Source organism: Melanotaenia boesemani, chromosome 7, assembly GCF_017639745.1.
Source record: "Melanotaenia boesemani isolate fMelBoe1 chromosome 7, fMelBoe1.pri, whole genome shotgun sequence".
NCBI lineage: Eukaryota > Metazoa > Chordata > Actinopteri > Atheriniformes > Melanotaeniidae > Melanotaenia > Melanotaenia boesemani.
The window spans coordinates 241,309-266,829 of record NC_055688.1 but is presented as its reverse complement, the minus strand read 5'-3'; the positions used below and the strand labels follow the sequence as shown (position 1 = coordinate 266,829).

The 25,521-nt window shown below is 42.9% G+C and overlaps 2 protein-coding genes and 1 long non-coding RNA gene across 6 annotated transcripts in view; all 3 read left to right on the top strand.

The window, feature by feature from the left end:
* The window catches only part of LOC121643684 (alpha-1,3-mannosyl-glycoprotein 4-beta-N-acetylglucosaminyltransferase B-like), a 96,608-nt gene that overhangs the window by 67,399 nt on the left and 3,688 nt on the right, over nucleotides 1-25,521 (top strand). For all 4 annotated transcript variants that reach the window (XM_041991232.1, XM_041991233.1, XM_041991234.1 and 1 more), the window contains 8 exons: nucleotides 724-837; nucleotides 1,574-1,649; nucleotides 1,920-2,034; nucleotides 2,134-2,264; nucleotides 12,133-12,240; nucleotides 21,785-21,978; nucleotides 24,250-24,328; nucleotides 25,011-25,080. In XM_041991232.1, coding sequence (XP_041847166.1) covers nucleotides 724-837; nucleotides 1,574-1,649; nucleotides 1,920-2,034; nucleotides 2,134-2,264; nucleotides 12,133-12,240; nucleotides 21,785-21,978; nucleotides 24,250-24,328; nucleotides 25,011-25,080 — 887 coding nt within the window. The remainder of the gene's footprint in view (nucleotides 1-723; nucleotides 838-1,573; nucleotides 1,650-1,919; nucleotides 2,035-2,133; nucleotides 2,265-12,132; nucleotides 12,241-21,784; nucleotides 21,979-24,249; nucleotides 24,329-25,010; nucleotides 25,081-25,521) is intronic.
* Nucleotides 2,506-8,626, top strand: LOC121643685 (A-kinase anchor protein 5-like). Its single transcript, XM_041991236.1, has 15 exons — nucleotides 2,506-2,522; nucleotides 2,691-2,804; nucleotides 3,045-3,068; nucleotides 3,396-3,449; nucleotides 3,642-3,665; nucleotides 5,032-5,097; nucleotides 5,458-5,631; nucleotides 5,752-5,937; nucleotides 6,058-6,177; nucleotides 6,514-6,609; nucleotides 7,019-7,114; nucleotides 7,499-7,576; nucleotides 7,745-7,888; nucleotides 8,033-8,224; nucleotides 8,393-8,626. The coding sequence occupies exons 2-15, from the start codon at nucleotides 2,733-2,735 to the stop codon at nucleotides 8,618-8,620; spliced, it is 1,554 nt and encodes a 517-aa protein (XP_041847170.1). The 5' UTR covers nucleotides 2,506-2,522; nucleotides 2,691-2,732; the 3' UTR covers nucleotides 8,621-8,626.
* LOC121643697 lies at nucleotides 4,214-4,711 on the top strand. The gene is made up of 3 exons (XR_006011154.1): nucleotides 4,214-4,259; nucleotides 4,522-4,545; nucleotides 4,594-4,711. It is a non-coding gene; the product is annotated as an uncharacterized LOC121643697 (long non-coding RNA).

The following is a 25,521-nucleotide window of genomic DNA, read 5'->3' as shown; positions in this document are numbered from 1 at the left end:
CACCGCAGAGAATTCTCTCACGAATGCAGAGATGTTCACAAATGAGAAGCAGTTCGTAAATGCACGTTCAGCAATTCGTATAATCTTACAAGTGTGCCTCAAAATTATATTTGTGAATCAGAGCATGTGCATTTGTGAAACAGCAAGTGTGCATTTCCGATTCTGAAATACAAATGCAAACCAGAGCATGTGCATTTGTGAAACAGCAAGTGTGCATTTCCGATTCTGAAATACAAATGCAAACCAGAGCATGTGCATTTGTGAAAAACCTGGCGTGAGTTCATTCCTATTGAGACTGATCTGGCCTCATAAAAAACACTGATATGGATTCCAAGGCCACCAAACCACATTCCCTCAACACCTCTGCTGATCCTAGAAACTCTGTCCATAAAAGTTGTGAACAGAACAGAACTGGTGACCATGAGTCCAACCCTCACTAAAAAAACTAATCTGAACTACTGCCAGTAATGGCCGTAGTCTGGAATTCATTACTCCCAGAGAACCCACCACAGGGGTCCTTGACTGGTTGGGTGAACTGCAATGGCCAGCCAGGACCCTGCAGAGTGTGTGGAGGCGGTCCACTCTTCCATGGCCAGAATGAAACCCACATAGTTTACAGACAGATGTTACTTTAGGATCAGCTCTGATTTAGTAATAATTGTTTCTTTTTACTTCATTTTGCTGGTAAAATTATTCTTTTATTTATTTATTTTTCCTCCATAGTTTTCCCAGGGAGGTGGAGTCCGGCCTGTTGGAGGTAGTTTCTCCATCACAGTATTACTACCCTGACTTCAACACCCTAACCGAGACCTTTGGAGACTCCATGGATCGAGTCAAGTATGTTATCCCAACTAAGCATGTCGTTCTAGGTGGATTCATTATGGAAAACTGTTCCTATATTCTCAATGTGATGTTGCTACAGCAGGTCAGCTTAAATGTTGGAACTTTAACATGCACACAGACTTAAATTCCATCTCTGGTACCTTCCAGAAATACTCCAATTACTTCATCAGTCCGGTCTGTGTTTGCTACTTTCCTCCACAGATTACCCATCATGCAGCCTGAAACAGGAAGTCTTGGCCACTAACAGTACATGTGTAAAGAGCTGTATGTAGCTAGAAATCTTTGATTCCAGTAAAATATAGGCTTGGTTAGATGGGAGTGCAGGATTTTGGTTTTGTTCATATATATATATATCTATATATATATAGATATATATATATATATATATACTTAGCTAGAATGCGCCGCTAGGTGGCAGCAGCAATTGTAGTATTACTACTACTACAATATTGAATTTCCCTTTGGGATTAATAAAGTATTTTTCATTTCATTTCATTTCATTTCATATATATAGATAGATAGATAGATATATACAAGAATGGCCACCAAACCACATTACCTCAACACCTCTGCTGATCCTGAACCCTGAACTGACATAAAATGTACAAAGTATGTGTGAATATATATTGGTGATGTCCAATTTATGACAGCCATTTAGCAGTGGTTTCTGGTCCATCTGATGAATTGGTCACTTGTTGGAGGACAAACACCAAATATAATGTGTTTGCAGATGGAGAACAAAACAGAATCTGGACTTCGTTTTTCTCATGCTGTATGCTCAGGACAAAGGAACCTTTTACGTTCAGGTAAGGTTCAATGGCTTTCTCAGATCCTGGCATTTGTGTGGATGCCCAGCTCAATCTAGATCAGTCTCTTCTCTCCACCACATATGAAGACTTGATGGGACATGGTGGAAATTCATGTTGTAGATCATTTAAGGGGACGATGGACATTTCCAGCTGCAGAAACATCAGTCAGTCTGCAGCATTTCCAGAAATCAGAAACCAAAACTCTTCCAGCTGAATGAGCTGCTGCAGTGAGGTCATTTTCACAATGTTTTCCTTTCTGTTTTCCAGTTAGAAGATGATGTTGTTGCAAAGTCCAGTTATTACAGTGATATGAAGACATTCACCATACAGGAAGCCTCAAAGCCGTGGCTTTACCTGGAGTTCTCCCAGCTGGGATTTATAGGTGTGTTTGTGTGTCAAGTCATCAGAAGACATTCAGAAGCACTTTCTGGGTCCTGCTGGGATTTTCATGGTGAATTCAATAAATCTGTTTGTCCACCAGGCAAGATGTTTCGGACTCGCGACCTCCCAATGATCGCAGAGTTCTTCCTGATGTTCTACAGAGACAAACCCATCGACTGGTTGCTGGATCACATTCTGTGGGTGAAGGTTTGCAACCCTGAGAAGGATGCTGTGAGTCAGTTCAGCTATATATGATTTACTGTTAGTCTGGTGTTACAGTCTGTTACAGCGGTTGTTACAATCATTCTATTATACAGCTGTAAAAACGTTGCAGTGTTAATGTAGGCATATTACAGTGGCCATTAGCGTGGCATACCACAAAAAGTTACAGTCAGCTTTACAGTGGACAGTGAGGTGGACGTTACAGTAGAGGATTAGGTGGTTACAGTAGGCTATAAAGTAGAAGCTACGTTGGACTATAAGGTGGAGGTTACAGTAGACTAAAATATGGAGAATACAGTGGAATATAAGGTGGAGGTTACAGTGGAATATGAGGTGGAGGTTACTGTGGACTATAAGGTGGAGGGCACTGTAGACTATAAGATGGAGATTACTGGGGACTATAAGGTGGAGGTTATAGTAGACTATGAAGTGGAGGTTACAGTGAAATATAAGGTGGAGGTTACAGTAGACTAAAATATGGAGAATACAGTGGAATATAAGGTGAAGGTTACTGTGGACTCTAAGGTGGAGGTTACTGTGGACTTTAAGGTGGAGGTGACAGTAGACTATAAGTTGGATTTTACTGTGGACTATAAGGTGGAGGTTATTATGAATTAAAATATGGAGAATATAGTGGAACATAAGGTGGAGGTTACTGTGGACTTGAAGGTGGAGGATACAGTGGAACGTAAGGTGTAGTTTGTTGCGCGCTTCAAGGTGAAGGTTACAGTAGATTATAAGGTGGATGTTACTGTGGACTATACGGTTAATGTTACTGGGGACTTTAAGGTGGAGGTTACTGTGGACTATAAGGTGAAGGTTACAGGAGACTTTAATGTGTAGGATCCCGTGGAACATAAGGTTGTCTACTTCAAGGTGGAGGTTAGAGAGAGTGGAGAGTGTGGAGAGTAGAATAGAATAGAATAGTAGCTTACTGTTAACTATACGATTAATGTTACTGGGGACTTTAAGGTGGAGGTTACTGTGGACTAAAATGTGGAGGATACAGTGGAACATAAGGTGGAGGTTACTGTGGACTTAAAGGTGGAGGTTACAGTAGATTATAAGTTGGAGGTTACTGTGGACTATAGGATGGAGGTTACTGTAGACTATAAAGAGGAGGTTACTGTGGACTTTGAGGTGGAGGTTACTGTGGACTATAACGAGGAGGTTACAGTAGACTATAAGGAGGAGGTTACTGTGGACTATAAGGTGGAGGTTACTGTAGACTATAAGGTGGAGGTTACTGTGGACTATAAGGTGGAGGTTACAGTAGACTAAAATATGGAGAATACAGTGGAATATAAGGTGGAGGTTACTGTGGACTTAAAGGTGGAGGTTACAGTAGACAATAAGGTGGAGGTTAGTGTAGACTATAAGTTGGAGGTTACTGTGGACTATAAGGTGGAGGTTACAGTAGACTAAAATATGGAGAATACAGTGGAACATAAGGTGGAGGTTACAGTAGACTGTAAGGAGGAGGTTACAGTAGACTGTAAGGAGGAGATTACTTTGGACTATAAGGTGGAGGTTACAGTAGAGTATAAGGAGGAGGTTACTGTGGACTATAAGGTGGACTTTACTGTGGAATATAAGGTGGAGGTTACAGCAGACTATGAGGTGGAGCTTACTGTGGACGTTAAGGTGGAGGTTACTGTGGACTATAAGATGGAGGTTACTGTGTACTTTAAGATGGAAGTTACAGTAGACTATAAGGTGGAGGTTACTGTGGACTATAAGGTGGAGGTTACTGTGGACTATAAGGTGTAGGTTACTGTGGACTATAAGGTGGAGGTTACTGTGGACTATAAGGTGGAGGTTACTGTGGACTGTAAGGTGGAGGTTACAGCAGAGTATAAGGTGGAGGCTGCAGTAGACTATGAGGTGGAGGTTACTGTGGACTATAAGGTGGAGGCTGCAGTAGACTATAAGGTGGAGGTTACTGTGGACTATAAGATGGAGGTTACAGTGGACTATAAGGTGGAGGTTACTGTGGACTATAAGGTGGAATATACACTGGAACATAAGATGGAGGTTACTGTGGAGTAGAATTTGGAGGATAGAGTGAAGTATCAGACGGAGGTTTCTGTGTACTTTAAGGTGGAGGTTACAGTAGACTATAAGGAGGAGGTTACTGTAGACTATGTTGGAGGTTACTGTGGAATATAAGGTGGAGGTTACAGTAGACTAAGAGGTGGAGGTTACTGTGGACTTTAAGATGGAAGTTACTGTGTACTTTAAGATGGAGGTTAACGTAGACTATAAGGAGGAGGTTACTGTGGACTATAAGGTGGAGGTTACAGCAGACTATGAGGTGGAGCTTACTGTGGACTTTAAGGTGGAGGTTACTGTGGACTATAACGAGGAGGTTACAGTAGACTATAAGAAGGAGGTTGCTGTGGACTTTAAGGTGGAGGTTACAGTAGACCATAAGGAGGAGGTTACTGTGGACTATAAGGTGGACTTTACTGTGTAATATAAGGTGGAGGTTACAGTAGACTATAAGGTGGAGGTTAAAGTAGACTATGAGGAGGAGGTTTCTGTGGACTATAAGGAGGAAGTTACTGTGGACTATAAGATGGAGGTTACTGTGGACTATAATGAGGAGGTTACTTTGGACTATAAGGTGGAGGTTTCAGTAGACTATGAGGAGGAGGTTACTGTGGACTATAAGGTGGAGGTTACTGTGGACTATAAGGTGGAGGTCATTATGGAATATAAGGTGGACTTTACTGTGGAATATAAAGTGGAGGTTACAGTAGACAATAACGTGGAGGTTACTGTGGACTATAAGGAGGAGGTTACTGTGGACTATAAGGAGGAGGTTACTGTGGACTATAAGGTGGATGTTACTGTGGACTATAAGGTGGAGGTTACAGTAGACTATAAGGTGGAGGTTACAGTAGACTATGAGGTGGAGGTTACCGTGGACTATAAGGAGGAGGTTACTGTGGACTATAAGGAGGAGGTTACTGTGGACTATAAGGAGGAGGTTACTGTGGACTTTAAGGAGGAGGTTACTGTGGACAATAAGGTGGAGGTTACTGTGGACTATAACAAGGAGGTTACTTTGGACTATAAGGTGGAGGTTACAGTAGACTATAAGGAGGAGGTTACTGTGGACTATAAGGTGGAGGTTACTGTGGACTATACGGTGGACTTTACTGTGGAATATAAGGTGGAGGTTACAGCAGACTATGAGGTGGAGCTTACTGTGGACTATAACGAGGAGGTTACAGTAGACTATAAGGAGGAGGTTGCTGTGGACTTTAAGGTGGAGGTTACAATAGACTATAAGGAGGAGGTTACTGTGGACTTTAAGGCGGAGGTTACTGTGGAATATAAGGTGGAGGTTACTGTGGACTATAAGGTGGAGGTTACTGTAGGCTATAAGTTGGAGGTTACTGTGTAATATAAGGTGGAGGTTACAGTAGACTATGAGGTGGAGGTTACTGTAGACTTTAAGATGGAAGTTACAGTAGACTATAACGTGGAGGTTACTGTAGACTATAAGGTGGAGGTTACTGTGGACTATAAGGTGGAGGTTACTGTGGACTTTAAGGTGGAGGTTACTGTGGACTTTAAGGTGGAGGTTATAGTAGACAATAAGGAGGAGGTTACTGTGGACTATAAGGTGGAGGTTACTGTGGACTATAACGAGGAGGTTACTTTGGACTATAAGGTGGAGGTTACAGTATAATATAAGGAGGAGGTTACTGTGGACTATAAGGTGGAGGTTACTGTGGACTATAAGGTGGACTTTACTGTGGAATATAAGGTGGAGCTTACTGTGGACTTTAAGGTGGAGGTTACTGTGGACTATAACGAGGAGGTTACAGTAGACTATAAGGAGGAGGTTGCTGTGGACTTTAAGGTGGAGGTTACAGTAGACTATAAGGAGGAGGTTACTGTGGACTATAAGGTGGACTTTACTGTGTAATATAAGGTGGAGGTTACAGTCGACTATAAGGTGGAGGTTAAAGTAGACTATGAGGAGGAGCTTACTCTGGACGTTAAGGTGGAGGTTACTGTGGACTATAAGATGGAGGTTACTGTGTACTTTAAGATGGAAGTTACAGTAGACTATAAGGTGGAGGTTACTGTGGACTATAAGGTGGAGGTTACTGTGGACTATAAGGTGGAGGTTACTGTGGACTATAAGGTGGAGGTTACTGTGGACTATAAGATGGAGGTTATTGTAGACTATAAGGTGGAGGTTACTGTGGACTTTTAAGTGGAGGTTACTGTGGACTTTAAGGTGGAGGTTATAGTAGACTATAAGGAGGAGGTTACTGTGGACTATAAGGTGGAGGTTACTGTGGACTATAAGGTGGAGGTTACTGTGGACTATAAGGTGGAATATACACTGGAACATAAGATGGAGGTTACTGTGGAGTAGAAATTGGAGGATACAGTGACGCATCAGACGGAGGTTTCTGTGTACTTTAAGGTGGAGGTTACAGTAGACTATAAGGAGGAGGTTACTGTAGACTATGTTGGAGGTTACTGTGGAATATAAGGTGGAGGTTACAGTAGACTAAGAGGTGGAGGTTACTGTGGACTTTAAGATGGAAGTTACTGTGTACTTTAAGATGGAGGTTAACGTAGACTATAAGGAGGAGGTTACTGTGGACTATAAGGTGGAGGTTACAGTAGACTATGAGGTGGAGGTTACCATGGACTATAAGGAGGAGGAGGTTACTGTGGACTATAAGGAGGAGGTTACTGTGGACTATAAGGAGGAGGTTACTGTGGACTTTAAGGAGGAGGTTACTGTGGACTATAAGGGGGAGGTTACTGTGGACTATAAGGTGGAGGTTACTGTGGACTATAACGAGGAGGTTACTGTGGACTATAAGGTGGAGGTTACAGTAGACTATAAGGAGGAGGTTACTGTAGACTATGTTGGAGGTTACTGTGGAATATAAGGTGGAGGTTACAGTAGACTAAGAGGTGGAGGTTACTGTGGACTTCAAGATGGAAGTTACTGTGTACTTTAAGATGGAGGTTAACGTAGACTAAAGGAGGAGGTTACTGTGGACTATAAGGTGGAGGTTACAGTAGACTATGAGGTGGAGGTTACCATGGACTATAAGGAGGAGGAGGTTACTGTGGACTATAAGGAGGAGGTTACTGTGGACTATAAGGAGGAGGTTACTGTGGACTTTAAGGAGGAGGTTACTGTGGACCATAAGGAGGAGGTTACTGTGGACTATAAGGAGGAGGTTATTGTGGACTTTAAGGAGGAGGTTACTGTGGACTATAAGGTGGAGGTTACTGTGGACTATAACGAGGAGGTTACTTTGGACTATAAGGTGGAGGTTACAGTAGACTATAAGGAGGAGGTTACTGTGGACTATAAGGTGGAGGTTACTGTGGACTATAAGGTGGACTTTACTGTGGAATATAAGGTGGAGGTTACAGCAGACTATGAGGTGGAGCTAACTGTGGACTATAACGAGGAGGTTACAGTAGACTATAAGGAGGAGGTTGCTGTGGACTTTAAGGTGGAGGTTACAATAGACTATAAGGAGGAGGTTACTGTGGACTTTAAGGCGGAGGTTACTGTGGAATATAAGGTGGAGGTTACTGTGGACTATAAGGTGGAGGTTACTGTAGGCTATAAGTTGGAGGTTACTGTGTAATATAAGGTGGAGGTTACAGTAGACTATGAGGTGGAGGTTACTGTAGACTTTAAGATGGAAGTTACAGTAGACTATAAGGTGGAGGTTACTGTAGACTATAAGGTGGAGGTTACTGTGGACTTTAAGGTGGAGGTTACTGTGGACTTTAAGGTGGAGGTTACTGTGGACTATAAGGTGGAGGTTACTGTAGACTATAAGGTGGAGGTTACTGTGGACTTTAAGGTGGATGTTACTGTGGACTTTAAGGTGGAGGTTATAGTAGACAAAAAGGAGGAGGTTACTGTGGACTATAAGGAGGAGGTTACTGTGGACTATAACGAGGAGGTTACAGTAGACTATAAGGAGGAGGTTGTTGTGGACTTTAAGGTGGAGGTTATAGTAGACAATAAGGAGGAGGTTACTGTGGACTATAAGGTGTAGGTTACTGTGGACTATAACGAGGAGGTTACTTTGGACTATAAGGTGGAGGTTACAGTATACTATAAGGAGGAGGTTACTGTGGACTATAAGGTGGAGGTTACTGTGGACTATAAGGTGGACTTTACTGTGGAATATAAGGTGGAGCTTACTGTGGACTTTAAGGTGGAGGTTACTGTGGACTATAACGAGGAGGTTACAGTAGACTATAAGGAGGAGGTTGCTGTGGACTTTAAGGTGGAGGTTACAGTAGACTATAAGGAGGAGGTTACTGTGGACTATAAGGTGGACTTTACTGTGTAATATAAGGTGGAGGTTACAGTCGACTATAAGGTGGAGGTTAAAGTAGACTATGAGGAGGAGGTTTCTGTGGACTATAAGGAGGAGGTTACTGTGGACTATAAGATGGAGGTTACTGATGACTATAACGAGGAGGTTACTTTGGACTATAAGGTGGAGGTTTCAGTAGACTATGAGGAGGAGGTTACTGTGGACTATAAGGTGGAGGTTACTGTGGACTATAAGGTGGAGGTCATTATGGAATATAAGGTGGACTTTACTGTGGAATATAAGGTGGAGGTTACAGTAGACTATAACGTGGAGGTTACTGTAGACTATAACGTGGAGGTTACTGTGGACTATAAGGAGGAGGTTACTGTGGACTATAAGGAGGAGGTTACTGTGGACTATAAGGTGGAGGTTACTGTGGACTATAAGGTGGAGGTTACAGTCGACTATAAGGTGGAGGTTACTGTGGACTTTAAGGTGGAGGTTACTGTGGACTATAAGGTGGAGGTTACAGTAGACTATAAGGTGGAGGTTACTGTAGACTATAAGGTGGAGGTTACTGTGGACTTTAAGGTGGAGGTTACTGTGGGCTTTAAGGTGGAGGTTACTGTGGACTATAAGGTGGAGGTTACTGTAGACTATAAGGTGGAGGTTACTGTGGACTTTAAGGTGGAGGTTACTGTGGACTATAAGGAGGAGGTTACTGTGGACTATAAGGTGGAGGTTACTGTGGACTATAAGGTGGAGGTTACAGTAGACTGTAAGGTGGAGGTTACAGTAGACTATGAGGTGGAGGTTACCGTGGACTATAAGGAGGAGGTTACTGTGGACTATAAGGAGGAGGTTACTGTGGACTTTAAGGAGGAGGTTACTGTGGACTATAAGGTGGAGGTTACTGTGGACTATAACGAGGAGGTTACTTTGGACTATAAGGTGGAGGTTACAGTAGACTATAAGGAGGAGGTTACTGTGGACTATAAGGTGGAGGTTACTGTGGACTATAACGAGGAGGTTACAGTAGACTATAAGGAGGAGGTTGTTGTGGACTTTAAGGTGGAGGTTACAGTAGACTATAAGGAGGAGGTTACTGTGGACTTTAAGGCGGAGGTTACTGTGGAATATAAGGTGGAGGTTTCTGTGGACTATAAGGTGGAGGTTACTGTAGGCTATAAGTTGGAGGTTACTGTGTAATATAAGGTGGAGGTTACAGTAGACTATGAGGTGGAGGTTACTGTAGACTTTAAGATGGAAGTTACAGTAGACTATAAGGTGGAGGTTACTGTAGACTATAAGGTGGAGGTTACTGTGGACTTTAAGGTGGAGATTACTGTGGGCTTTAAGGTGGAGGTTACTGTGGACTATAAGGTGGAGGTTACTGTAGACTATAAGGTGGAGGTTACTGTGGACTTTAAGGTGGAGGTTACTGTGGACTATAAGGTGGAGGTTATAGTAGACAATAAGGAGGAGGTTACTGTGGACTGTAAGGTGGAGGTTACAGCAGAGTATAAGGTGGAGGCTGCAGTAGACTATGAGTTGGAGGTTACTGTGGACTATAAGGTGGAGGTTACTGTGGACTTTAAGGTGGAATATACACTGGAGCACAAGATGGAGGTTACTGTGGAGTAGAAATTGGAGGATACAGTGAAATATAAGACGATGGTTTCTGTGTAAGGGGGAGGTTACAGTAGACTATAAGGAGGAGGTTACTGTAGACTATAAGTTGGAGGTTACTGTGGAATATAAGGTGGAGGTTACAGTAGACTAAGAGGTGGAGGTTAATGTGGACTTTAAGAAGGAAGTTACAGTAGACTATAAGGTGGAGGTTACTGTGGACTATAAGGTGGAGGTTACTGTGGACTATAAGGTGGAGTTTACAGTAGAGTATAAGGAGGAGGTTACTGTGGACTATTAGGGGGAGGTTACTGTGGACTATAAGGTGGAGGTTACTGTGGAATATAAGGTGGTGGACTATAAGGTGGAGGTTACTGTGGAATATAAGGTGGAGGTTACAGTAGACTATAAGGAGGAGGTTACTGTGGACTATAAGGTGGACTTTACTGTGGAATATAAGGTGGAGGTTACAGTAGACTATGAGGAGGCGGTTACTGTGGACTATAAGGAGGAGGTTACTGTGGACTATAAGGTGGAGGTTACTGTGGACTATAAGGTGGAGTTTACAGTAGAGTATAAGGAGGAGGTTACTGTGGACCATAAGGTGGAGGTTACTGTGGACTATAAGGTGGAGGTTACTGTGGACTATAAGGTGGAGTTTACTGTGGAATATAAGGTGGAGGTTACAGTAGACTATAAGGTGGAGGTTACTGTGGACTATAAGGTGGAGTTTACAGTAGAGTATAAGGAGGAGGTTACTGTGGACTATTAGGGGGAGGTTACTGTGGACTATAAGGTGGAGGTTACTGTGGAATATAAGGTGGTGGACTATAAGGTGGAGGTTACTGTGGAATATAAGGTGGAGGTTACAGTAGACTATAAGGAGGAGGTTACTGTGGACTATAAGGTGGACTTTACTGTGGAATATAAGGTGGAGGTTACAGTAGACTATGAGGAGGCGGTTACTGTGGACTATAAGGAGGAGGTTACTGTGGACTATAAGGTGGAGGTTACTGTGGACTATAAGGTGGAGTTTACAGTAGAGTATAAGGAGGAGGTTACTGTGGACCATAAGGTGGAGGTTACTGTGGACTATAAGGTGGAGGTTACTGTGGACTATAAGGTGGAGTTTACTGTGGCATATAAGGTGGAGGTTACAGTAGACTATAAGGTGGAGGTTACTGTGGACTATAAGGTGGAGGTTACTGTGGACTATAAGGTGGAGTTTACAGTAGAGTATAAGGAGGAGGTTACTGTGGACTATTAGGGGGAGGTTACTGTGGACTATAAGGTGGAGGTTACTGTGGAATATAAGGTGGTGGACTATAAGGTGGAGGTTACTGTGGAATATAAGGTGGAGGTTACAGTAGACTATAAGGAGGAGGTTACTGTGGACTATAAGGTGGACTTTACTGTGGAATATAAGGTGGAGGTTACAGTAGACTATGAGGAGGCGGTTACTGTGGACTATAAGGAGGAGGTTACTGTGGACTATAAGGTGGAGGTTACTGTGGACTATAAGGTGGAGTTTACAGTAGAGTATAAGGAGGAGGTTACTGTGGACCATAAGGTGGAGGTTACTGTGGACTATAAGGTGGAGGTTACTGTGGACTATAAGGTGGAGTTTACTGTGGAATATAAGGTGGAGGTTACAGTAGACTATAAGGAGGAGGTTACTGTGGACTATAAGGTGGACTTTACTGTGGAATATAAGGTGGAGGTTACTGTGGACTAGAATTTGGAGGATACAGTGAAATATAAGGTAAAGTTATTGTGGACTTTAAGGCGGAGGTTACAGTATACTATAAGGTGGACTTTACTGTGGACTTTAAGGTGAAGGTTACAGTAGAGTATAAGGAGGAGGTTACTGTGGACTAAAAGATGGAGGTTACAGGGAGACATCTTCTGTTTTCCAGAAACATTGTAATGAGCAGAAGGCATTACTGAAGCTGCGTCATAAGCCCTCCCTCTTCCAGCATGTTGGCCTCCACTCCTCTCTGCCCGGGAAGCTACAGCAGCTGAAGGTAAATGTTTTTCTAAAATGAACTTTGAAAATGTTGACATGACTTGTCACTTCAGTTCAACACTATAATCTGCATTATTATCAGTATGAAGAGGAGCATCATTAGGAGTGACAGAACATTAGACAACATGAGATCACGGCGTGTTACAATATGTGCTAGAAAGCAAGGCAACTTTATCTATAAAGTGTATTTAAAAACAGAAACTGCTGGCCAACACGCTTTACATCATACATCACATTCACCCATTCACACACACATTCACACACAGATGGTGGAAGCTGCCATGCAAGGTGCTCAACCACGACCCATCAGGAGCAATTTATCAAATTAAACTACAATGTCTTTTTTATATCTAAATTATGTATTTTGAATTATGGAATTTATGTAATGTTGCTGGACCTGACCAGAGGAGACAGGAGAAAAAAGAGAATAATGGAGAGGCGTAAAAAGGAAAGTAGAAAAAAGAAAGAGGAGACAAAGATCCAGCAGATAGAAGCAACGAGCTTCAGTCCAACCTAAGAGCAGACAAGCAGCTGCTACACCTGTACAGAAACACAACAGAGAATTTTCTACAGCTTTTACAGGTAAACTAAGTTGACAATCATCAGGAGTTCCTCAAAAATAACCAAGAGAACAACAACAACAACCAAAGAACCAGAAACACACACCTGAACCAAAGCATCTCTTAGTATATAAACCTACTGGACACCTTAGTGCTGAGTCAGCATGCAGAGGATGAGGTAGGAGGAGATGAGTGTGATCCTGCAGATGTGACCACACCTCTACGGAGGCTAGAGGCAGACAAGGGCAGTTTAGAGACCCGGGCCATCAGCAGCAATCCTGGAGCGCCAACCCAATCCCCCCCACCAAACAGACCACCCTGGACCTACCCAGAGGACAGCCGAGGAAGGCCATTCAGCCGAAAGAAAAGGGACATACATAATACTTTTCAGAAATTCTACTCATCACGTGGAAATTTCAACAGACCATGATGAGCGCTTAACCTTCAAAATTCCACCAATTTCCTTGAATGAATGAAATGAATGAATGAAAAATACTTTATTAATCCCAAAGGGAAATTCAATATTGTAGTAGTAGTAATTTTTTAGTAAAACAATCACATTAATTAATTAAGGGCTTTGTTCTTCAGCCTGATAGCTGCTGGAAGGAAGGATCTTCTGTATCTCTCTGTCTTGCATCGGACTTGAACAAGCCTCCCACTGAACACACTCTGTTGTTTCGTCACGGCGTTGTGTAGAGGGTGTGAAGGATCTTCCATTATCTTCGTCAGCTTGTACAGAATTCTTTTTTTGATGATCAACTCCAGCGGCTCCAGAGTTACTCCAAGCACAGAACCGGCTTTCTTGATCAGTTTGTTAATTCTTTTCAAGTCTCTGGTTCTGATGCCGCTGCCCCAGCAGATTGCTGCAAAGCTGATTGCACTTTCAACAACAGACCTGTAGAACATTTGCAACATTTTGGTGCAGACGTTAAAAGATCTCAGCTTCCTTAAGAAGTAGAGTCTGCTCTGACCTTTCTTGTAAATGTACTCAGTGTTGCTTTTCCACTCAAGTCTGTTGTCCAGCTGAACTCCAAGGTACTTGTATTCCTCCACCACCTCCACCTCCTCTCCCATGATGGAAACACTTCTATGTGTGTTCTTGTTCCTCCTGAAGTCAACAATCATCTCCTTTGTTTTCTTGGTATTCAAGATGAGATGATTGTCACCGCACCATTTCACAAACTGACCGACCAGTTCTCTGTACTCTGCTTCTTGTCCATCACTGATACACCCAACAACTGCTGAGTCATCAGAGTATTTCTGCAGATGACAGAACTCAGAGTTGTACTGGAAGTCTGAGGTGTACAGCGTGAATAGAAATGGTGAAAGTACAGTCCCTTGTGGTGTTCCAGTGCAGCTGACCACCATCTCAGACACACAACCTTTCAGTCTCACAAACTGTGGTCTGTTTGTGAGGTAGTCGTAAATCCAGGTGGTTGTGGAGGGATCCACCTGGAATTTCTGCAGCAGAGCAGGCTGAATCGTATTAAAAGCACTTGAGAAATCAAAGAACATGACCCTCAAAGTGCTGCCTGACTGGTCCAGATGAGAGTGGGCTCTCTGAAGCAGGTATATGATGGCATCTTCAACCCCAAGCCCATTACGGTATGCAAACTGTAGTGGGTCCTGAAAGGTCTTCACCTGCTTGCTGAGGTGAGCCAGTAAGAGTCTCTCCAGGACTTTCATGACGTGAGATGTCAGGGCGACTGGTCTGTAGTCTTTTGGTTCAGCTGGTTGTGGTTTTTTAGGCACTGGAACAAGGCAGGATGTTTTCCACAGCACCGGGATTCTTTTCTGGCTCTGGCTGGTGTTGAACAGGTGCTGGAGAATCGGTGCTTGATGAATGAATGAATGAAACTTTATTGTAATTGCAACAGGTGCAATGACATTTTTTCCAGTACAAACCCGTCTAAGAGTAGACAACAACAACATGTAAACAAACAGGATCAGGCAGACTGAGGCAGCAGCTGCCATACAGCGCACCATTTTCACAGATGAAAAAGATAACAGGTTAGGAAAATAAAAGCATCTCTGAAGGATAGGGACCTGCTGAAAATTGACAAAGTAAAAAGTGCTGTCATTGGTATGAAGTCAGGATGGACTCTTGGGGAAGATAATTTCTCAGCAGATTTTTATTAAAAATTATATTATAGATAGACAGGCAGACCCACCCCCTCTGGTCCACCACCCACACATGCCTCAAGCTTTATCATCTGGATACTTGTGTATGTGGCAGGACTTAATTCTGAAAAGAAAAGAAAAGCACATCAGCATCCATCTGAGATCCATCAGTATGTTAACCAGCTGTTTGGCTCTGTGTTCTACCAGACACGTTTACTTTTAGTGTGTAAAATATTCACAGCTGTATCATGTCCAGTAGAACACGTGAGGTTCTGATAACCAGCTGCAGTGATTTGTACTAAAGCTGCTGCAACTCTAGTTCAATTCTTTATGTAGTTAATTATGTATAATTGTTTTTATTATGTATTAAATGTTTCATCTGAATGAATTAAACCTCTGGTCTAGAGTATGTTGGGTTGTTGAGGTTCATGGTGAGTCAGATTGAACTCCTTTAGACTCCTGGCTGCCAAGGACTGAACTGTTTCTTGAATGGATTCATGTTATGTTGATGTGTGTCTTTAGTATGTAGGTTATGTTGATTTTTACCGAGCACACTATCTCAGAAGCAGCACTGCACACATTTTTTTACTTAAGGCTGCTGTCTTATGGGCTGTTGTTTTTGATTTATCAATGCTGTTCATGTTTCCTCCTGATATAGTTTTAAAAATTGTATCTTTATAGTTTTTATTATGCAGTGCTTATTCTGATTATTTTGAAATTTGTACCTGGCAAATACCCTAATTTAGAAAAAACAAAAACTAACACTAAAGCATTTTCAAAAACCGAAAACTAATAAAAAGAAAAAATTTGCTCTAAAAACAATTTAAAACTAATTGAATAAACTAATTGAAAGCGGACCAGCTCTACACCCTCTTCAGGGTCTTTTAAGGGGGCATGGGAGTTTGCTCAGCCAGTCTACATGTGCTTTGTGGACTTGGAGAAGGCATTCGACCGTGTCCCCTGGGGACTCCTGTGTCGGGTACTCCAGGAGTATGGGGTGCCAGACCTGCTTGTACGAGCTGTCCAGTCCCTGTATGACTGGTGTCAGAGCTTGGTCCGCATTGCTGGCAGTAAATCAGAATCGTTTCCAGTGCGGGATGGACTCCGCCAAGGCTGCCCTTTGTCACCGATGCTGTTCATAACTTTTATGGACAGAATTTCTAGGCTCAGCCGAGGTGTTGAGCGGATCCGGTTCGGTGGCCTCAGGATTGGGTCTCTGCTCTTTGCGGATGATGTGGTTCTGTTGGCTTCATCGGGCCGTGATCTTCAGCTCTCACTGGAGCGATTCACAGCCGATGGTGAAGAGGCTGGGATGAGAATCAGCACCTCCAAGTCCGAGACCATGGTCCTCAGCCGGAAAAGGGTGGAGTGCTCTCTCTTGGTCTGCAATAGGGTCCTGCCCCAAGTGGAGGAGTTCACGTATCTCGGGGTCTTGTTCACAAGTTAGGTGAAGGATGGAGTGTGAGATCGACAGGCGGATCGGCGTCTGCAGTGATGCGGACTCTGCATCGGTCTGTCGTGGTGAAGAGGGAGCTGAACCAAAAGGCAAAGCTCTCGATTTACCGGTCGATCTATGTTCTTACCCTCACCTATGGTCACGAGCTGTGGGTAGTGACCAAAAGAACAAGATCGCGAATACAAGCGGCCAAAAATTAATTTTCTCCCTTAGAGATAGGGTGAGAAGCTCGGTGATCCGGGAGGGGCTCAGAGTAGAGTCGCTGCTGCTCCACATCGAGAGGAACCAGACGAGGTAGCTCGGCCATCTGGTTAGGATGCCTCCTGGACACCTCCCTGGTGAGGTGTTCCGGGCACATCCAACTGTAAAGAGGCCCCGGGGAAGACCCAGGGTGCTGGATGGACTACATCTCCCGGCTGGCCTGGGAACGCCTCAGTATCCCTCCGGATGAGCTGGTGAATGTGGTCGGGGAGAGGGAAGTCTGGGTTTCCCTGCTTAGGCAGCTGCCCCCGCGACCCAACTCCAGATAAGCGGCAGACAATGGATGGATGGATGGATGAATTTGAAAACAAAAAGTCAAAACGAAATAAAAACTAAAACTAATAAAAAATCCAAAACTATTATAACCTTAGAGAGGCCGACCGCAGACCTGGAGAGAGCAGTACATCCCAGTCTGTGCAATCAAAGCAGTCTCTCAGTGCATCCCTACTTCTAGTGACCACTTCCTGAAAGTTCTGGAGGTGACAGGAAGCTTCTGTACACAAAGTTTGTATGTGGGTTGGAGGTAGACTATGCTGTGAGTCGATCTGCCCAGCGGTGGGAGAGGTACAGACCCGTACGCCTCCTTTAGGCTGGCATAGAACAGATCTAGCCATGTGTTGGATAGTCCACATACTGTACAAAGCTGGTCAGGCAGGAGGTCAGAGAAATGTGATTGAAATTCCACATGATCACGGTGAAAGCATCCGGTTGTTGGTTCTGTATCCTAACAACCGTGTCATGCATGATGTCATGTGCCACAGTAGGTGTTGCTCTCGCGGGAATGTAAACAACAATAATGAATTTGTATGGAATCTCATGGAGCTTGTCGTACACCCGGAAACCAACTGAAAGCAGTTCAATGTCCAGAAAGCATACTGTCTCCTTAACAGTCACGTTCCGGGTGTTGACCTACGTCTGATTAAGAAATAGGATATACCCCCCCCCCCTTTTCAATTTCCCGCTCCTCTTCATACTATATATTGGCAGTTTTTAACAGGGCACTGTTAAAAAATGGCCAAAAAAATGGCCAAGTTCCCATAAGTATGAGGAAAAGCCTGGTTACTCTGATCCACAAAAAGGATCAGGACCTGCAACCCAGCGTAGATGTGGACCTTTGAAAAATAAGTTTGGGAACCCCTGCTTTACTCACTCCTAAGATTACTTTACTCATTTACTAAAATTACTTTCCTAGGATTATATTACTCAGTCTTTGGATTACTTTTCCTAGGACTACTTCACTTTACACATTCCTATGACTACTTATTCCTAGGACTACTTTTCTCATTCCCAGGTTTAGTTTACTCTTTCCTATGATCACCTTTCTCAGCCCTAAGATTACTTTTCTCATTCATATGTTTTCATTACTTCCAGTTCCAGGTGAATTTTCTCTGACACAGTAACACATATCTTGATTCTGTAGTAATCCCTAGTGTCTCAGCTTTCTGTAGACATTAAGATTATACATTCAGCCCTTGTAGTTGTGGAGATATACCTAATTTATTCTGGGTATTTCATTTTAGACAGGGGGCAGACAAATCTGGTTAAGAGGTTAAAAGAGATACTGTCATAAAAACTTGTTGGAGTGAGCTTTTTATTGAATTTTCATATCAAAGAATTGACAATAATAGAAGTTCCATTGTACGTTACACAGTGGTATAGAGTGAGAAAAGGTACTGAGTACAAATTTTATACAGCATATTTAAACTATGGAAACCTATGACCCCCAACAACAACAACTCATTTGGTAAACACTGGCAAAAGCCAAGATTATCAGAGGGTGACATTAGTAACAAGTCCTTAAAGTGAGAGTCCATGTCCAAGGTTGTAAAACTGGATGTCAAGTTTTTTTCTTTCCCTTGTCTTAAACTAAACTCAGAATAAATAAATTGAATTTGATAGAAGCAGAATCAATGAGAATTTGAATTGTATCTTATAAAGGGTCCCCATACATTTTTAAATTTGTTTCAAGTTTGTTTCAAAACAGAGTACCTGATCTTTTCCAGGCTCATGCACGACATGACATCCGACAGCCACTGAGTGCGAGTGATACCTTCCATCTAAGCAAAATAGCTCGCCTAGCCAAGAGGAAAATGAAGGACATGTGACGGACATCAGAGGAAAGATTGTGGTTCCCAGAGCAAAAACCTAACAGAGCTAAAAGGGGGTCGGGTGTGATGAATACCCCAGAGACCAGATAGTTTGAAAGACCTCCTGCCAGAATGTTTTAAAACAGGGGCAGACCCAGAATGAACAGATCAGTGTGGCCTCACTACTGCCGCATTTATCACACTGAGGATTCACATCTGGGTAAATATGGGAGAGTTTGGCCTTGGACATGTGGGTCCTGTGGACCATTTTGAACTGCAACAGGGAGAGATGAGAGCAGAATGATGAAGAATTAACAAGCTGTAGAATTGAATCCCAGGTGTCGTCCGACAAGTGCTGGTTCAGGTCTTCTTCCCAAGATGTCCTGATACTTCTTGTGGAAGCATGGTTTAGATTTACCAGTCTACTGTAAAGTTTCGAGGTCAGACTTTCCCACAGGGCTGTAAGCCAGGAATGTAGTCAATACAGAGCTCTGAGGAGCCTCTGGGAAACCTGGTAACTGGCTTTGGAGAAAATGCCGAAAAAGTGTGTCCTTGAAATTCCACAATTGTTTGTAAGCTGATCAAAGGAAGCAAAGTTATTATTAATAAACAAATCTTTAAAAGATTTTATACCCACAGCTGGCCAGTCCTTAAAGGCTCAATCCAAAGATGGAGGGGAAAAACTACCAAGTCTAACATTTTCTTAACTGGGTCCACACTGAGGGATTGTTGTACCGTTGGATTGGTTTTTGAGTGGGGTATAGAGAGAGGGTATGAGGTGCCTAGCAAAGCTGCCAGAGGGTTGTGTTGAGATGAACGGGCCTCCATCGTCAACCAGGATGTAGGGCTGGTCTGTCTACCTTTAGTCCAGTGCAGGCCTAATGTTAGCGGCCCAAGTAAAGGCGGAAATTGGGTAGGCCTAGTCCACCATTTGGCTTAGACTTCTGTAAGTGTATTCTAGAAACAGGGGGCATCTACCCTTTCATATATAGGAACAGATTGTGGAGTCTAGATCATCAAAGAAGAACTTTGGGATGAAAACTGGAACTGACTGGAAAATGTAAAGGAGTTTAGGGAGAATGTTCATTTTCACAGAGTTAACCAGTCCTTAGGTTATCAGTTCTTTCATGAATTCCAAAAGGTTTGGAACTGACAACAAGGTTACAGAAAATCGCCAGCTCCAATCCATCTTCAGAGTCAGGCAGGGAGAAGGTTAATAACAGTGGCGCATGATCTGAAATAACAATGCTTCCATATTCACAGGAAGTGACAGACGCAGCCAGCTGACTATCGAGGGAAAAAAGGTCTATTCGCAAAAATGAGTGGTGTACCTGTGAAAAGAATGAATACTCTCTCATATTTGGATGAAGTAAACGCCAGATTTCCAGGATACCCAGTTCATCAGAAACGGACAAGTGAGGCAGATCTACTAAGAGAGGCTGGTATAGGCGAAGCATGATCTAAGACCGGGTCCAGCCAGCAATTAAAGTCCCCCCCAAGAATGAGAATCAGACTCAGATCAGACAGCTGAGAGAGATACTTACAAAAAAAAAACCAAAAAACAAACAGCTGTCCACGAACCTGACAGCAAACTTCTCCCCAGAAAACTCTCTCTCTTACAAAACTACACTTCCAGATTCTAAGTTCCCACCAGGCGCCATTACTTTAGTAAATGGATGCAAAGAATAAAACTTTAAACACTCTGAATAAAAGAAAAAAATATGGCATAGAGTAAGATAAAGTAAACAAGCAAACAAAGGAGGTGCTGTCGTTATCTACGGTCTACATGGCAGTTTTTTTGTTTGTTTTTTTTTCTCTAGGATAGGATTTTAATGAAAGTAGTGTATCGGAGAAAAAGTAGCATTGGAGCTGTATTAGTGACAGATTATAGTAGCTACTAAGACTGAGCACCCGTTACTGATTAATGAGACTTTGTATATGTGATCAAAATGTAAAGAACAGAACAGTTTACCCATGAAAATGGATAGCATAGTTTTAAAATGAACAAGGTGAGGATGGAAAAGTCGAGACATATTTCCATGCCTTCTCCACTGAGCGCAGCTACTTCTCCCCGGTGGTGAGGGTGATGCGAAGCCTCGCTGGGAAGAGGAGCGAAGGTCTCAGTCCTTTGTTGTAAAGCTCACCCATTACATCCCTATATTCTGCTCTTTGGCATACCACCTCGGGGCTATAATCCTCCACTACTCTGATCTGTTGGCTATGATACTGAAGCGTCGCTCTCTGCCGGGCTTCCCAGATGAGCTCCTTAATATGGTAGCGATACCGCCGGATAATGATGGACTGCGGCTAAAGAGCGGTGGGCTCTGTCAAGCTCCGGAGGTGCTGGAAGAATGTCTTTGCCAAAAATTTCACACAGGGCACCAATGAAAAACTCTGTTAGGTACCCAGCCTCTGTGGATTCTGCAAGCCCGAGAATATGCAGGTTGTTCCGTCTGCTGCGGTTCTCCAGGTCAACCACTTTGACTGATAGCTTAGCATTGCTATCCCGCACGGTGGAGCAAAGCTTCTCCAGCTCGTCCACACGTAGGCTCAGCCCGTCGGCTGCCAGCTCAAGAGAAGCCAGGCGCTGCTCGTGGTCCTCAACATTGTCCTGTACCTCGTCAAACTTTGCCTCTATGGCACTGAAAGAAGTTTTAAACTCGGTGGCTAGCGAGTTGCAGTGCTCTCCCAGTAGCTTGGAGATAGCTTTGAGCGTGAGACCAGGAGGAGAGTCTTCCTTTTTGAGCTTATACAACCCATCAAGCTCATTTCAGATTACTTGCAGTTTAACTATGAGTAAATATCAATATCGCTATGTCAAAGGTTATGGCTTGACATAAAATGAGTGTTTTAAAGTGTAAAATGTAACAGAGCTGCTTTCGACCTATGACTACGCCATCCTATCACCGGAAGTCAGAGTGAGCTTTTTAAACATTTTTATTTTCATTAATTCCATTTGAACTGAAAATAACTAAAACACACTTTAACAACTAAAAATGAGGAAGACGTTTCAGTGGATGATTTAATTCTGTGTTGTTTGTGGTTTCTGGTCTTTAGGACAAGGACTTTGGGAAGCAGAATCTGTTCCAGGCCCACAAAAACCCACCTGCACAGCTGAGCAGCAGCCTGAAGCATTATCAACAGCACAGTCTGGACCGACTTTACCAAGGACAGGACTTCCTGTGGGCATTGTCACCTATCCAAGGGGACTACATCCTCTTTAGCTTTGCACAGCCCATCACCATATCTGGGTGAGTCCTTCAGGGTTTCCCTGGAGCAGATCAGATGGGGCATCTTGTTTTTTAATCTGTCCCGGTAGACATATAGACATCTGTCCACAGTCCCACCTGTTCCACCTGTAGACAGATTCCATCCATCCATCCATCCATCCATCCATCCATCATCATCCATCCATATCATCCATCCATCCGTTGTCTGTCCGTCCGTCCATGGTGTTTCCAGGCAACAAAGTACAGATGAATGAGGAGATGAAGCTGGAAGAAGAAACAAAAACATGGTGCTTGGACCATGTAAATCACACAGCATAGCTGTCTAGTTATTAGTTAGTAACTAGCTTATAATAGGCTAGTAACTAGCTGGTAACCAGCTAGTAACAGGTTAGTAACCAGTTGGTAATCAGATAATAAGTGGCTGGTACTTAGCTATCAGCTAGTAACAGGTTAACAGCTGGTAACCAGACGATAACTTGATTGTAACAGGTTATGAGCTAGCTAGTAACTGGCTAGTAACTAGCTAGTAAATGGTTAGTAACTGGTTATTAACAGCTATTCTGCTCTGACTGAACAGTTTCAGATGATTTTCCCGTTCAGGATGGCTTTCCCATTGGAGCATTCTGCAAACGCAGAGTCTCATCGGATACTTTAAAGTCGATGAGGTCCAATCATTTTCATAATAGGAAAACAACTTAAAAACTGGTTGGGAACCCTGGACCACATTACTCTGAGCAATTACCAGTGAAATCATGAGTTGGTGGATGCTGATGGGTTGTTTTGCTTTACATCTTGGCCTTGAAGTTGGTTTACAACCTTACAAGAAAAATAAAGTTTAAATTCCTGGAAATGTAAAAGTTAAAAAAAGAAAAGGAAGCAGAACTTTAAGATGACTGAACAGTAAGCTAACGTGCTAACTTCGGCAACATGTTGGTGTTCAGCAGGTATGCTAGTTCAGCTTGAACTCTGCAGGTATTTCGTGAACTCAACAGCAGAAACAACATTGGAGACGTCAAATTCAGAACCAGATATTGTTTTTTATCAAATCGTACAATGTTTCACTTTCAACATGTGATATTTTCTGTTGGAATAAAATGTTAGTTTATGACATTTTCATCTTATAAATCAGATTTTGAGTTTCTCTGACCACAACCCTCCTTACATTTTATTTTTTATTTTATTTTTTTTTTTTTTACCCTGTCCTGTCCAGCATCCTAACATACAGAATGTGGTCTGTGTGCCATATTTTGCTTGACAGATTTGCTCTACCAAGGGAGACATGTTATATACATGACTGCCCTTGATATTTTTATTATTTTTATTGTAATCTTATTTTCTTTAGTCTTTATATGTCAGTGCCGAACCTGACAGGGAGATAGAGGAAGAAAGAAAGAAAAAAAAAAAAAAAAAAACAAGGGAGAAAAGGACAGGATTAAAATGTGGAACTAACAGTTGTCTATGCTGCCCAGAACATATCCCAAAAAAAACAATATAAACTACCACAGTACTACATGATACCAAAAGAAAAATAGGATGATGATGATGATATGAAAAATTACAATAGTCATCAAACGTACCTGCAGATAAACGTACCAACACACAAACATCAGCTACATCTAGTGAGAAGCGGATGGAGAGACGAGCGCGTTTGTGAGCATGCACGTGTTAACATGCATGTGTGGCCATGCAACAAGGAGGAAATGTGTACCCCGAAACCCTCCTTACATTTTACACAGCCCATCTTATTCCTACAAGCCTGGTCAAAAACAGACTGAAGCAGTCTGGCTTGTTTTGATGCAACATGGTTTCTGTTGGCAAAGCTGCATCTGAACCAGATTAAATCTGCAACACTGGGAAGTAGGGTGGAGCAAAGCTGAGACAGAAAACATGACTGCATCTTCCTGCTGCTTCTAAAAGCTGCTGGACCATCACTCATTTTACTTTCTGATCAATAAATGACTGTGTGATCTGTGGTCGTTATCTGAGGTTGAAGGTTCTAAATTTTAACAGCTGATGAATTTTTTACGTCCTGACATGTAAAAGTCAGTTTGTATCATATGTACTGAATGTCAGTCAGGTTGCACCATCATGCTAATGTTGTTAGCATGTTAAAACTTTGTTGTGTGATAACCAGCATAACGGAAACTGCAAACACCTGGGACATGTTTCTGTCTACTATAAAATGAACGTGATTTTGGAGTACCTGATGATGATAATCATGATGATAGTGAGAGGATAATGATGCTGTATCTTGGATGTTCCAGATATTTACTGTTGTTTATCTGACTACAGGTACATGTTCCACAGTGGAAATATAGAGACGAGTCGGGACAGGTTCTACAACACGACGGTGGAGGTTCTGCCCAGCAGAGTGAGTAACTCACCTGTGTGTCTGACAGTTAAGGGTTGTCGGCTATCTGATCATAGCAGAGGGAGATATGAAACAGCAGTGAGACTAACACCAGACTGGAACTTCATACCCAGCTACACTGCTGTGCTCTGCAGACATCTAGCTGGGTATTCAGCTTTGTCAGAGTTTTATTGAGAGCTTTTTGAGGTAAATACAAGACTTCTCCAAGTTGTAACACAGAAATAACTTATTGGTACAATCAGAGCGACCAGAGAACCGCTAGCCCCAAGCACAGTCCACACCACCACCTGCAGCTGGGTCCCGGCTCCCGGGACAACCACCTTCCCCTGACCAGACCCATGGAAAACAGGGGTATGAGAGGTCCCCATTACCCTCCCCACTCTTGACTGTTTATGAAGTGCCACCTAAGTGGCCTTGTCTGCCATGCACTGCATGACACTCCCTCCAGATGTTGTTTGAACTGCTGTTTGGTGCATAAGCACAAACAACAGTCAGGACCCGTCTATATAACAGTTAATATCTTGTTATTTTCATATTTACAAATCCATCCTGTGAAACAAACTGGAGCCTCTGCTGGGCCGGTTTTGGTCCACGGGCCCTATGTTGGTGTGAGTTTACAGTGGCAACAAACTGTGTGCTGAGACTGTTTTTCTGTTGACTGTTCTGCTTCCTTGGTGTTTAGGTATCTGGTAAAGACGACCCCGCTGTCGGTTCATCCTCTAAACACTCCGATCAGGGCTTCGTCGTCATCGGTAAGTTGTCCATCACGTTCAGGACTGAAACCTGCTGCAGACGTCTCGTTGGCTAGAAACTGACACAAAAACACGGTGTACACTGGAAGGTGGAGTGTGTTACTTCATCTATGGGTTGATAGTGAGCAGCATTAAAATGGTCCTGACAAATAAAACCACTGAAACATGGTTCCACCTGGAACATGAAGCAGCCTATTTAAAACGCGTTTTAATAAATGATTCCAGGAACCTATTTTTAACTTGTGTTTTTATTGGAACTGAAAATGATTCAGTGAACTTAACTGTGCAGCTGGGACTGATGGCAGCGACAATCATCATCTTCATCACAGTGGACAGACAGAAGCCTCTGTTTGGTCTTCAGGTCATGTGACCTGAAGAATCAGTTTTTACTGGAACGATGCAGCAGCTGAATGTGATGATGATGATGCTGAATCAGACTGT